This window comes from Lissotriton helveticus, chromosome 12, assembly GCF_964261635.1.
Source record: "Lissotriton helveticus chromosome 12, aLisHel1.1, whole genome shotgun sequence".
Lineage (NCBI taxonomy): Eukaryota > Metazoa > Chordata > Amphibia > Caudata > Salamandridae > Lissotriton > Lissotriton helveticus.
Genome location: NC_136073.1, coordinates 472,763,649 through 472,778,431, shown reverse-complemented (window position 1 = coordinate 472,778,431; position 14,783 = coordinate 472,763,649). Strand labels below are relative to the sequence as shown.

Below are 14,783 nucleotides of genomic sequence, written 5' to 3'. Positions count from 1 at the left end.
TGTTGCTCAGAAAATAGTCTAAGACTCTCTCGCCTATACATTAGTAAACTAAATCTCCCAAATCCAGTCCAGGTCAAGTGGATGGTTCAGTAACCTAAGATCTCAAGGGCAGGGAATTTGCATGAAGGAATTGAAGACAAGACAAAGCAAATCAAGAAGAAAAGTGTTAGCATTTCAGAAGCTCTACGGCGCATCAGGAATAAGTGTGAGTCTGAGCCACACTTAGGACAGAATTAAGGAATAACATTGCGGTCTAAACCTTTCAAACTCCATTCAGGTAGTAGGGACTCAGGGAAGGTGTCTGCAAGGAATCCGCAAGAGAGATCTGCCAAGAGTCTACAGAAGGATTCAGTAAAGTAGTTCTCAAGTCAGATGGGATCTGAAAGGGATCTGTGAACAGGTACTCTCTGAAGTCTGATGGGGTGAATACTATGTTATAACAACTCACAAAGTCTTTGGGTAACACCCCTTATACGTGTCACTCGGGGTCCATTTTTTCTCGCCCACTTCTCAGGTTGCAGACTGCAACATCCAGAGAAAACCACAGGTTGAACATGGGAACAACATCTCCTTCTCACACTGGTGGTAGCAGTTTTGACACATTGCTGAATGGGCATTTCAGTTAACGCTCTGGTTCCCCGTGTACTTTCGTGAAGGTCTTCTTCTCAGGCTCTATCCTTTATCACTAATACAGTAATGTATCTATTCAAAACTAATAATGCATGTGAATACCTGCAAGAAATGTCTCATTAACAGGAAAGGGAAAACAATATTTTATGAAATAAAACATGGTGAAATACAGGCCTAAATTGTCAAGACAAATCGAAGTATTAACTCAATGGTGCATATTTAAGATACATGTGCACATTTAAACACAAGTTCAAGTTCAAGTTCGGGCATTTATATAGCGCACTACTCACCCAGAGGGTCTCAAGGCGCTAGTGGGAGGGGTTCACTGTTTGTCGAATAGCCAGGTTTTCAGTTCTTTTCTGAAGGAAATGTGGTTCTGAGTAAGGCGGAGGTGGGTGGGGAGTGAGTTCCAGGTCTTGGCAGCCAGGAAGGAGAAGGATCTGCCGCCCATGGTGGTTTTTCGGATGCGCGGGACTGCGGCGAGGGCTTGATTGGATGATCTTAGTTTGCGGGTGGGAATGTAGAAGGACAGTCGGGTGTTGAGGCATTCGGGTCCTAGATTATAAAGGGCCTTGTGTGCGTGGGTAAGAAGGCGGAAAGTAATTCTTTTGTTGACGGGAAGCCAGTGGAGGTTTTTTAGGTGTCCGGTGATGTGCTCTTGGCGCGGGATGTCTAATATGAGTCTCGCTGATGCGTTTTGGATGCGCTGGAGCTTTTTCTGTAATTTTTTTGTAATTCTGGCGTAAAGTGTGTTGCCATAGTCGACTCGTGACCAGTGCATGGGTGACAGTCTTTCTTGTCTCGAGGGGGATCCAGCGGAAGATCTTTTTGAGAATGCGAAGGACGTTGAAGCAGGAGGACGATACGGCGTTGACTTGTCTGGACATTGAGAGAGAGGAGTCAAGAATGAAGCCAAGGTTACGAGCATGGTCTGTGGGTGTGGGTGCTGATCCCAAAGCGGAAGGCCACCAAGAGTCGTCCCAAGCTGAGGGGGAGGATCCTAGGATGAGCACCTCCGTTTTGTCTGAGTTGAGTTTTAGGCGGCTCTGTTTCATCCATTCGGCTACTTCTTGCATACCTTCGTGGAGATTGGTTTTGGCGGTGTTGGGGTCTTTGGTGAGGGAGAGGATTAGCTGGGTGTCGTCGGCGTAGGAGATGATGTTGAGGTTGTGTTGGCGTGCGATGGAGGCGAGAGGACTCATGTAGATGTTGAAGAGGGTGGGACTGAGTGAGGAACCTTGAGGTACGCCGCAGATGACTTCGGTGGGCTCTGAGTAGAATGGGGGGAGTCGGACTCTCTGGGTTCTCCCAGCTAGGAACGAGATGATCCAGTCCAAGGCTTTTCCTTGTATGCCGATGTTGTTGAGGCGTTGTATGAGGGTGCTGTGACACACAGTGTCGAAGGCGGCGGAGAGGTCGAGTAGAATGAGGGCCACTGTTTCTCCGTTGTCCAGGAGTGCTCGGATGTCGTCGGTCGCTGCGATGAGGGCGGTTTCGGTGCTGTGTTTGGCTCGAAAGCCGTTCTGTGAGGGATCCAGGGAGTTGTTGGATTCAAGGAAGGCTGCGAGTTGGTTGTTGACGGCTTTCTCGATGACTTTGGCCGGGAAAGGGAGGAGGGATATGGGTCGGTAGTTTTTCAGTTCTGAGGGGTCTGCTGTGGGTTTTTTCAGAAGGGCGCTGAGTTCGGCGTGTTTCCAGATTTCTGGAAAGGTGGCAGAGTTGAAAGAGCAGTTGATGACATCGCGGAGTTGGGGAGCGATGATGGAGTCAGCTTTGTTGAAGATGTAGTGGGGGCAGGGGTCAGAAGGCGAGCCAGAGTGGATTGAGTTCATGAGGCGAATGGTGTCTTCAGTGGTGATTGGGTTCCAGGAGCTGAGGATGTTAGTTGGAGGGGTGGGATCTGAAGGGGGTGGGGCGGGTTGATCATTGGGAGTATTCTTGAAGCTGTTGTGGATGTCGACAATTTTGTTGTAGAAGAAGGAGGATAGCGCATTGCAGAGGTCTTGGGAGTTGGTGATGTCGTTGGAGGCTGCGGAAGGGTTGGTGAATTCTTTGACGATATTGAAGAGTTCCTTGCTGTTATGAGAATTGTTGTCGAGACGGTCCTTGAGTGCTGATTTCTTGGCGGATCGAATCAGTTGGTGGTGTTTGCGGGTGGCTGTCTTGAGGGAGGTCATGTTGTCTGAGGTAGGTTCTTTTCTCCAATTCTTCTCCAGGGTGCGGCATGTCTTCTTGGATTTTTTAAGGTCATCATTGAACCAGGGAGCCTTTTTGCTGGATGATTTCAACTGGTGTTTTTTCAGGGGTGCTAGTTCGTCTGCACTGTGGGTAATCCATTGCCTGAGGTTGGTGGCCGCTTGGTCTGGGTCCATTGCTAGGGTGGGAGGGTTTTGGTTGAGTGATGTGAGGAGTTGGTCGGTGCTGATTTTGTTCCATTTTCTCCGGGGAATGGGTTGTGGACGGTTGTGGGTCAGGGTGGTTTTGTAGCTGAAGTGAACACAGCTGTGATCCGTCCAGTGGAGATCAGTAGTGCGATTGAAGGAGATGTGCTTGCTGGAGGTGAAGATAGGGTCGAGCGTGTGTCCGGCTACATGAGTGGGGGTGTCAACAAGTTGTTTGAGTCCGAGATTGGACAAGTTGTCCAGAAGGGTGGTGGTGTTGTTGTCGAGTATGTTATCAAGGTGGTAGTTGAGGTCTCCTAGAAGAATGTAGTTCTCGGAGGCGAGGGCGTGCGGGCTGACGAAGTCTGTGACGTCGTCGCTGAATTGAGATCGGGTGCCTGGGGGCCTGTAAATGAGGGTGCCTCTAAGGGTGGTCCTGGGGTCGGTGTGGATCTGAAAGTGGAGATGTTCGGCGGTTGCAAGATTTTCGTCAGAGCTGGTTGTGATTTTGATGGTGTTTCGATGGACGATGGCGATGCCTCCTCCAGTGTGGTTGGTGCGGTCTTTTCGAATGATCTTGTAGGTGTCCGGTATGGCTATGGCGATGTCGGGGGCAGAAGATGCATTCATCCATGTTTCAGTAAGGAAGGCGATGTCCGGTGACGCAGTGTCGAGTAGGTCCCAGAGTTCAGTGGCGTGTCTGTGGACTGAGCGGGTGTTCAGTAGGATGCATTTCAGGCGGTTGGGTTCGGAGTTGTGTGTGGAGGGAGTGTGTTTGGTGAGGGTCCTGAAGCAGTTGAACTTGCAGGAGAGGCAGGAGAATGGGCCGTGGGTACGTCCTGGGGTGGCTTCGCAGCATAGCGGGGTGTGTCCGGTGTTGAGGGCGAGGAGAGTAGCGGCATCGTATGTGACTCTGGAGGGTCGGGAGCGGCAAGGAGCAGGGGGACGGGCGCTGGGCGCGGACGGGCGTAGACGGGCTTACCTTTGGCGCACCTTCGGCGCGGCCGCAGCGTGTGGACGCTGCGCGTTGGAACATCTGTCATATGTGGATAGTGGAAGGGGAGGGGCGAGGGAGGAGCAGCTGGGAGGCGGGTGCGTGGAGGAGAGGGCGGGCTCCGGGTCCAACAACAACAACAATGGCGGCAGAGAGGGAAGCGCAAACCGGGTTGGGGGAGAATAATGATTTAATGACGCTGTGGTCAGCGAGGCGCTTGAGGAGTGGTGCGCAGAGGTAAAGGACCACAAAAATGAATAAGCGATCAGGTGATGCAGGCAAAACAATACGGGCACAATTAATTATATAAATAAAATAATGCAGTCACAGTTAGGCGCAGGCACAGTCACGCGTTATTGTAAGCAAACAGAGCAGTTCAAACGATACCCAGGTGCAGTAGGCAGAGGAGAGCAGGGGCAGCAGGGAGCGACCGCTTCTAACGAAGTTAGGACGGTCACAGCGCTTGGATCTGCAGGGAGAAGCCTTGCCTCTAAGTGGGAGGGAGGAGCAGCTGGGAGGCGGGTGCGTGGAGGAGAGGGCGGGCTCCGGGTCCAACAACAACAACAATGGCGGCAGAGAGGGAAGCGCAAACCGGGTTGGGGGAGAATAATGATTTAATGACGCTGTGGTCAGCGAGGCGCTTGAGGAGTGGTGCGCAGAGGTAAAGGACCACAAAAATGAATAAGCGATTAGGTGATGCAGGCAAAACAATACGGGCACAATTAATTATATAAATAAAATAATGCAGTCACAGTTAGGCGCAGGCACAGTCACGCGTTATTGTAGGCAAACAGAGCAGTTCAAACGATACCCAGGTGCAGTAGGCAGAGGAGAGCAGGGGCAGCAGGGAGCGACCGCTCCTAACGAAGTTAGGACGGTCACAGCGCTTGGATCTGCAGGGAGAAGCCTTGCCTCTAAGTGGGAGGGAGGAGCAGCTGGGAGGCGGGTGCGTGGAGGAGAGGGCGGGCTCCGGGTCCAACAACAACAACAATGGCGGCAGAGAGGGAAGCGCAAAGCGGGTTGGGGAGAATAATGATTTAATGACGCTGTGGTCAGCGAGGCGCTTGAGGAGTGGTGCGCAGAGGTAAAGGACCACAAAAATGAATAAGCGATCAGGTGATGCAGGCAAAACAATACGGGCACAATTAATTATATAAATAAAATAATGCAGTCACAGTTAGGCGCAGGCACAGTCACGCGTTATTGTAGGCAAACAGGTCAGTTCAAACGATACCCAGGTGCAGTAGGCAGAGGAGAGCAGGGGCAGCAGGGAGCGACCGCTTCTAACGAAGTGAATATAAGTTTCTAGTACATTGTATTCAATTTGTATTACATGTGGCATAAAGTAAATCTTAATTTTAATCTAGTGTAAGTATGGCTAAGAACTACATTTAAATGCATATATGTATAAAACTAGTGCACACATTACATAAACGTTATCGTTTTAGGTAAAATTACATTCTACATCTCAGGATGGTTTCCATCTAGTTTTCAAGCTGTTAAATGCTGTTCATGTAGTATACCTCACATCTTTAAAAGTCGATTTCTTCTTCACAGAAAGTACATTATCTACTAAGTGAGAACGGGTTTCAATTCATTAAGACGTCAATTAATAGGTATTAATATACCTGTTAATTGACGTCTTAATGAATTATGATTAAAACACACACATAAGTATATTTCCCGGATTCTACAGTAAATGCACTCTTTAATGGTAATATCGAATGCAACATTTTCATTAATCATTGAACCACGTAAGAAACATGTGCTTAATGCACGTTCATCTCATGTACCTGTTAACATCTTTTGTGACGTATAAAGAGTGGGCAACTTTGCACTGCACCAACATCTAACAGAGCAGAGCCTGTCAGAGTCTGAATATTTCTGTGCATGATTTCTAAATTCATTGATGAATCTACTGTAGTTGAGGTTCACGAGTACATGGTCAGTTCTTGGCTACTAGGTGTCTCTCCCTTTGTCCCAAGGAATTCATACTCCAGTCATGTGTCCAGGAAATGGATAAATATCTGGATAATCTCTCACATGATCTAGTCTTTCTAAACCAATTACTGCATTGAAGCTGTGGAAATTATAAACACGTAACTGGATCCATCTTTCTTTTTACCTGTCATTTGTACCTGTTGCAGATCTTTTTCACATTATGGTTTGTCATTATCAAACTTTCATCTGAGTATTTCCTGTTCGCTTTGGCATCACTGGTAGAGCTGAAGTCCGAAAAGTTTGATTAATGTACATAGTGCCACAACTCTCTCAAAAAGTCTTTATCCTGTGCTGGTTGGTAGTGACAGATCTACTTCTGTCTGTGGCCGTATTACAAAAAGTGCCCGTGGATACAGCAGGCATGTGCACCTGCTTCTTGCACCCTAGGGAACTTTGGTATTATTAAAGGGCCTCATATGCTTGTGCTGCTCCATCTATATTGTGAAATGAGCTGGCATTTCATTACGGAGTCAGTGTGCCCCCACAAATGGGGAAAAGGGGGGGAACCCATGAGTGCTACAGGCGATCACTCGCTGCACTCACCTCCAGCAGGGTCTTTGCCCCCCTTTGGAATGCAGGCCAGTTTGCCGTCTGCCGCTTAAAGTCGCTAGTCTGTCTTTCACTAATGCGCTGTCCCCAGAGTAGGTGCAAGTTTGTGGCCATGTTGTGCACAGCACATTGACTGTAATACAGTGCGATGTCCCAGTCTGCACCTACTGCACCGATTTAAAGGTGTGCTGCAGTGCAAACTGCAACACTGCACCCTATGTGTACACTTAGGACCTAAGGTAGAGTTTGGTAGTAACTGAGAATCCCAGCGAAAACATTAGATGTAGAGTAGAAACCACAGCTCTGTTTTCCTTCATGGTATAGTGGATGAAATGAACTAGTGAATTCTAGTAGGTATTTAGAGTCTGTTTTTGAAATTGATTTAAAGAATAGTGCTAATTGACATTTCTCCAGACACTTAATCCTATTCAGTTTGTTGGTAAGATATCAGCGTAACTACAAGAATTGTCAGACAGCTCTGCACCTTTGTTGACAGTCTTAACAAGCATTGACGTAGTCAGTGGATCTGGATTAAATGTGCTCACAAGTGCATCGTCAACCTATAAGAGCAAGACACAGGATAGGAAGCCAGCAAGAGCCAACAGAGAGGACTATAGATGTAGTAGTCCCTCACGCAGTTCAGGGAGAGCCAATCGAGTGGAGGCGGAAGAACACAGACAAAAGCATTACAAGAGAGATGAATACTCTACTGGGCTGAGCTATGGCATGATTGACCAGGTCTCAAGCCATTGGCTGAAAAAGGGTGTTCAAAGAAAGACAATGGTTGATAGGGGCAAGCCCAAAGCCCACTCCACGTATATTGTAAGCAATATGTTTTTGACAGGTCTGCTGTAAACCCCAGACCTAAAAATGGTTGTGGTCTGCTCAGTTGAGCAGCGTGGATGACAGTTCTCCAATGACGTCTGTGCTGAGACTGGCTTTCTGATTAAAAGAGCATGTCATTCCCAAGGCACTCTGCCAAGAACATTTCATACACACTTCTTTTCCCAAAAACCAACAATAGTTACAAAAGGACCTTAATAACAACCTGTAATTTATGTCTTCATTGTGTATGTTAATTGCACCTTCTATCCAGTGCCAATGACAGATCTCTTTTTTACTTTCTAGCCACTGAACACAAAACTTCAAAACTGCAACGGATCAAGCATTGAAACCCACAGTGACTGCCAAAGCGTTCCTGTGAGTGGAAAAAAAACCTCTGAGTTCTGAAACTGAAGACAATAAAATCATCAATAATAGCATACAAATGCCTGCAACAAGAATGTATAGTTGTTACATTCTGTAACCTGTTTTTAAGTGTGAATTGATGAGTGAATTATGCAGTTCATTAACTATTCTAAACTCTCTTTTACAGTATTATATTTATAGTTGCATATTGGGGTTCATCGCTTGTTCAGTGTTTCTTCGATTGAGCTTCGAACTCAAACTACTTCTTCTATCCACTGCTTTCATCATCTACAACGTTGTCATCTTTCGCACCCATCAAAACTTGTTTAAAACTGATGATCCTCTAGGAAACATCAGGTGAGAGACTCTTTATGAATGCACATGTCTATTTTATAGAAAGTGTAGTGTGCAAACTTGCAAAAGGCAGGATTCATGTAGGAGTATATTATCATTTGACCTCTTGACTGCATGTGTAATATCTACCCCAGAATAAAACCTGCCAGTCTATCATCAAGGTAAATATGTATATAGGTCACTGTAGATTTACTTTTCTCAACTCCACATCTACTTAGCTTAACAATATAGTTTAGTTCAACACTGTTGCATGTCATTATTTTGTACCATAGGTCAGGTTCCCAGTGTGACGTTATTATGTATGTCTATTTATATACACACACATCATAATACCACAATAGGAACCCATTGTGTGTGTGTATCTATGTATATATATATATATATATATATATCATTTTTTTATCTGTTTATTAAAGTTTTGTCAAATCCAAAAATACATATTGAACAGGAAATCGGACCATTACATTTCCGCATTCATTATCCATCTGTAATCTATACATTTTCAAAATAGAAAAAGCAAATGTAAAGGGCAGTCTGTGCTTACAGTTCGTTGTACCTAAGGAGTGAGACATATTATCGGTTACACCTTTGAGACCATGGTAGTATCACGTACATAATCTGTAAGAAAGAACCAATAATCTTTCGGACGGGACCTTGCCGGCAATTCTTCTTCGTAGGTTAATAAAGTATCTCTACAATAAGCCATGTCACGTATCCATTGTGGAACACTTGGTATACCCGTCAAACCAGTTTTGTGATATTTGACGTTTGGCCAGTAGCAACGCTATCACACAAAATGTTTGCTTCACCGCTCTCACATTTGTCAGAATACCCAATGAACAGGTCTTTATATTGCAACCAATCATTGTTCCCACCATTACTGTAAGAGTAGAGGTGACCTCCTTCCAATACTCCCGTATCCTCAAACAGTTCCAGGCTAGGTGTATAAAATCAGCCACTTCAATACCGACCCTTTTACAACTTGCCTCTGCTCGTAACCCATATCGATGGAGTTTTGCTGGTGTATAATATGTTTGATGCAGATATTTGAAGTGCAGAAGCCTTAGATTACCATTAGGTGTGAGCATTTGAACTAATGCACAGGCACTGTGCCATTCCTCCTCAGTTAGTGGTTCAGGTAGTACCGCATTCCATCTCTCCATCGCCCTGTTAGTTGTGTACAGTATTTCATTCTGTGCTACTGAGTATAAGCGAGAGACCAGATGTGTTGTATTCTTCGATGTCAGAAGTAGTTGGAAGGTATCTAAACTGGCTGGTTCAGCAGGGTAGTCAGGATATAACTGTTTAATTGCTCTTTGCAGCCTATAATATGTGAATTGCAACAATGATGTTTGATTGTGAATGTAAGTAAGGTCCTGCAATGGGCGAAATCTGCCCTCCTTATAAAGGTCGCCAAATTTGTCAATCTCCACCTGGTGTAGTAAGTCCATACCTACTTTCTCCCCTATGACTGATAGCTCTGGGTGATAGTGTAGTGGTAGTGTTGGTGCATATAACGGTACCTTGTGCGCCAGCTGTCCCAGTCTTCGCCACGCATCAGTGGTAGCGTCTATAGTATTAATATCTTCAGCAAGCAGTGGCGGCCGCCTATGCGTTATTATGGCTGTCAAGGGAATTGGTGATGCGTCCCCCTCTTTGACTGCCGTGTGTGTTAAGAATGGTATCGTATGGTACCAGTAGGTAGCATATTGAGCTTGCGCACGCAGGTAATATAAGAGGAAATCCGGAACACAGAAGCCTCCCCTGGCATATGGGAGTGTTAATGTTTGAAGTTCTATCCGCGCCTGTTTACCTGCCCAAATTAATCTGAGCACTAACGATGTAATCCGTTTAAACACTTCTCTCGGAGGGGGGATGGGAATATTATTAAATAAAGGAGTTTAGGTAAGATGTTAATTTTCACAATCGCAATACGGTCAGCTATGGAAAGCAGTAGCTGTATCCATCTGCTAATTTTATCCTCTAGTACGGAGATCACCCTCCCATAGTTCGTGCGTATGACCACTTCAGGATTTTGATGGTACCATATCCCTAAATACCTAATGGGATCTGTTTGCCAATCCAATGGGAATTCAGTTGTATGCGGTTGTGTGGTGTCCGTCAGGGGAATTATTGATGATTTGGCCCAATTTATTTGAAGGCCAGAATGTCTGCCAAATTTTATGTATTCTCTCAAAAGTGGTGCCAGATGTTGTTCAGGATCGCAAACATACAGGAGCATATCGTCCGCATATAATGCTATGTGGAGAGGCCTAGAGGGGAATTGCAGAGCAGAGCATTTGTGCTTTTGGCCCACTAGGCAAGCTAAAGGGTCTAATGCCAACGCAAATAATTAAGGTGATAAGGGGCATCCTTGCCGTGTCCCTCTCGCAATAGTGAATTGGTCCGATATATACCCATTCACCCGCACTCTAGCTACTGGGTCTGTGTACAGTAACTTCACCCATGTCGTGAATATCGGGGGGGAAACCCATCCGCTCCAGTATCGTCAGGAGGTACGACCATTCTATTGAATCAAAGGCCTTAGCGGCATCTAACATAACCGCCACTGCCTTGGTGTTGGGTACCAAATAGTAGGATAGTGCAAAGAGGGTTCTGGTGTTATGTGAGGTGGCCCTGGTTGGAATAAAACCTGATTGGTCCGGGAGGACCAAATTTGTCATAAGCGGCTGCAACCGTACTGCCAGAATTTTAGCCAATATCTTAGAGTCGACGTTGATCAATGATAGAGGTCTGTATGACTCACACGTCTCGGGGTCTTTAGTGGGCTTCAGGAGGGCTATTATTACTGCTTCCCGTAATGTCGGAGGGAGTACTGCCTGATCGAAAGCATTACCATACATAGCTACTAAATGGGGAGCTAACATGTCTACGTGTGCTTTGTAGAATTCGCAGGTAAACCCATCCGGGCCGGGGGCTTTGCCATTCGGCAATGATTGTATGATTTCTGTAACTTCCTCCACCATTATTGGCAGTGATAAATACGTCCTCTGATTGTCTGATAGCCATGCAATAGCCACATCTTCTAGATATTTGAACACTTCCTCAGGCTGTGCAGTGAACTGCGACTTGTACAACTCCCTATAAGTTTGTACAAAGACTTGTAATATATCCTCCGTATCCGTAATCACAGCTCCATCCTCTCCCCGTATTTGCAAGACTGATTGCGGGCCTTTCCCCTCACAAATCTTAGCCGCCAGTACTCTACCTGGTCTCCCTCCCTCGCCAAATTTCCTAGCATTAGATCGTTTGGAAATGTATTTGCGCTCATCCTCTGTGAACGACTGATGCTCTGTGTTTATTTGTCTTAACTCCCCCAGCAATTTGGGATCCTTCGAATGCTCATATTTTGTCTCAAGCTCTTTCATCTGGGTTTCACATCGTGCAAGTTGCTGTCGAATATCCCTTAATATCCCTACTGTCATGTTTATGCATACACCTCTCAGAGTGGCTTTAAAGTTCTCCCAGAGAATGCCTGGATCGTCAACCGTGGCTTCATTTTGGTTAAAAAAATCTTTGATTGCTTTGGCTATTGTGTCCGCATATACAGTATCTGTAAGTGCTTTAGCATTAAACCGCCAGCTAAATGGAGGAGGGGAATAATGCTTAATCTGAAGGGATATAAAGATTGGATTATGATCCGATAGGGTTTTAGATAGTGTTCTCACTTCCTTAGTCCAGAACGATATGTTGTCTGACCCCAACCAATAGTCAATCTGTGACCAACTTCCATGTGCTGCCTTTATATGTGTCGCTCCTGTAGTGTCTGGGTGTCTTTCCCTCCAGATATCCCTAATTTTTAGGTCCACCTTTATATCTAGCACTTTCGCCCCTGCTTTCCTATGCGGTTCTGTAGAATTCCCTGACCTATCAACTTGCTCATTCAAAGCTACATTAAGGTCTCCACCCCATAGAATCGTTGTATCCCGTAGTTCCTGCATATGGTTCCATAGTTCCTGATAAAACTCAGGTGCATCCACGTTTGGCCCATATATATTTGCTAGTGTTATCCTCTGTCCCCTCAATATCCCTGTTATTAGTACATATCTCCCATTCGGATCTATTATTGTGCGGTTCACTTTAAAATTTGTACCCTTCCTCACCAATGTCATTACTCCTCTGGAATAGGAGGAATATGTTGCAGCGTGTGTTGTTTCTGCCCATCTCTGGCCTATAGTAGTGTGCGTGTGTGGGGCTATGTGGGTCTCTTGCAGCAAGACTATGTCTATTCCCCACCTATCTAAACAAGCGAATATCTGCCTTATTTTCTTTGGATTTGTAAATCCGCAGACATTCCAAGTGAGGAGGTTTAAACGCAGTTGACTTAAAGGCACGTCCCTATTACTCATCCTATGTGATTGCATACTTCCACAGTAAATTCATAGCAACATTGTCTTATTTATTTATTTTATTTTATTTCCAAGGTTTTATGTAGCGCTACTGGACCCGGGGGTATGAGAGCGCTTTACAAGATAGGTAAAACAATTACAATAAAGTACAACAATGTGCATTGAAACATGAGTTACGTAAAATAGGGTAATAGAATGTGCTGGGTGTTTAGGGGTGATGGAGATCGATAGGGGGAGGGGGTGTTGAAGTTCAGAGGGAGAAGGGAGTGAAGAAAAGGGGAGAGGCAGAATGAGAGGCGGGGAAGGGGTTGAGGAGGAGGCGAGAATCGGGAAGCAAGCAGTTTAGAGAGTCAGACATCAGTGAGGTTAGGTTCCCCAATATTTGTTGTGAAGGAGTATTTTCAGTCTTTTTTTGAAGAGAGGGTAGGAGGGGTTGCATCGAAGATCTTTGGGGAGAGAGTTCCAGATCATGGGGGCGTTCGCAGAAAAACCACGAGATTGGTTTTTTTTGTGCTTGAGTCTGGGAGGGATTAGGACAAGGGAGTTTGTGCTCCTCAGGGACCTGAACCATCCAGCTTTTTGCAGTTTCTCAGCCAGGTGGGAGGGGGTGTTTAGGTGAAGGGCTTTGTGCGTGATACATGCAATCTTGTAGGTGGATCTACGTTCTATTGGGAGCCAATTGAGGTTTTTTAGGACCGGAGAGATGTGGTCGAATATTTTACAATCGGAGATAAGTCTGGCGGCAAGGTTGAGGACAGATTGGAGCGGTGCTAGGTGGAGCGGTGCCAGCATTTAAGAAAACCTTCATTGGTACAGCACCCGTAACGCAGATCTGCAGTACAACATGAATCTCAGCAATGCATCTCAAATGCTTTGGTCCTCTAACTGGAACAAATACCCAACTCCACCCACCCCCACCCACTTCAGCAACCCAATTCTGCCAAAGCCATATCTCCCCAGTAACACCCCAACACATCAAAATTTGGTAAGGGGATCACCCATGTGGAGGTCCACCGAGGATGCACTACACCATCCAACTTAATGGATGGGGCAGACCTTGGTTTTTTTTAGCGTGTTTTTTGTTATACCGACACTTGCTTCAGGAAATAGTCAGGCGTACAATTTAACATCATCCCCTTAATAAGCTAATTAGTATGACGATACCTTACCGCATCAAATGTGCATGACCCACCCATCCTTTCCTGACAAACGCATTGCTGGTGTTTACGAGATCATAATCGTTAGTAAAAACAGTTACACAGATCATAGTATCTATCCCATTTAACCTCCCTTAACCCAGTCAGGCTTCCGTGATCATACTGTGTCCATTCTGCGTACTTCGCCTAACTGATCTCCCAGCTGGCTTCCACGTTGCTTGTCTTTATTGACCAGCCCAAATCACCCTGCTTCTCTGTCAGTATATCCTAGTCCCAATATGTATCTGCATCACTCAGATTACTTTCGGCTAGTCTTTAGGTTGGCGCACTTCACCTCCAGGTGCCATTGTCTGCTGCACTCGTGCGTAGGACTCCGCACTTCCAACTGTGTAGCGTCTTGTCCATTACATTCATTCACCCTCCTAATCTACAACAATTGGCAACCATACAGTCTTACCAGGAATCAGTACGCCATGTCAGCTGACAAGAACACTGTGGGTCTTTGCATCCGCTGCACGTAGGACCTCCTCTTTAGTCAGTCCATTAGTCGGATTCCTGCTGCTGCTCCCTTCTTTCTGCGGTTTTGCACGAGTTTGCTATGCATTTGATAAATTCCTGTGCCGCCCTAGGAGTGGCCAGTATTGTTGTTTTCCCTTCCCATGTCACCCTGAGGCGTGCAGGATAGAGCATGGCATAGTTTATCTGTAAGGACCTCAACTTGGCTTTAGCCGTAGCGAACTCTCGGCGTGCCTGCTGTACTGCGATAGTGTAATCCGGATAGAATTCAAGCTTGTTTCCTTGATAGTTGATCTGGCCTTTCTCTCGGGTGAGTCGAAGTATATTGTCGCGGTCCCGGTAGTTCAGTACATGAGCCACAATAGGTCTTGGTGGAGCACCTGGCGGTGGCTTCGGTGCTAAGGAACTATGCGCTCTTTCAATTATAAAGATTGGGGAGAATGCTTCCTCACCAAACAGTTCTTTGCACAATGACTCGATAAAGGGCTCCATGCGGCCTGTATTTGTTGATTCCGGGAGCCCCCTATCCTTACATTATTTCGGCGGGACCTGGCTTCCAACTCTTCAGCTTTCCTTATGATCACCTCAAGTACTTTTTCCATACCATTGCATTTGCCCGCTGTCTCATGCGCCTCGTCTTCAA

At 45.9% G+C, this 14,783-nt stretch overlaps 1 protein-coding gene across 1 annotated transcript in view; it reads left to right on the top strand.

Annotated features, from left to right (window-relative positions):
- The window catches only part of ADCY7 (adenylate cyclase 7), a 441,560-nt gene that overhangs the window by 365,368 nt on the left and 61,409 nt on the right, over window positions 1-14,783 (top strand). The window contains exons 18-19 of the mRNA XM_078670626.1: window positions 7,684-7,755; window positions 7,931-8,100. Of these exons, the coding sequence (XP_078526752.1) occupies window positions 7,684-7,755; window positions 7,931-8,100 (242 nt within the window). The remainder of the gene's footprint in view (window positions 1-7,683; window positions 7,756-7,930; window positions 8,101-14,783) is intronic.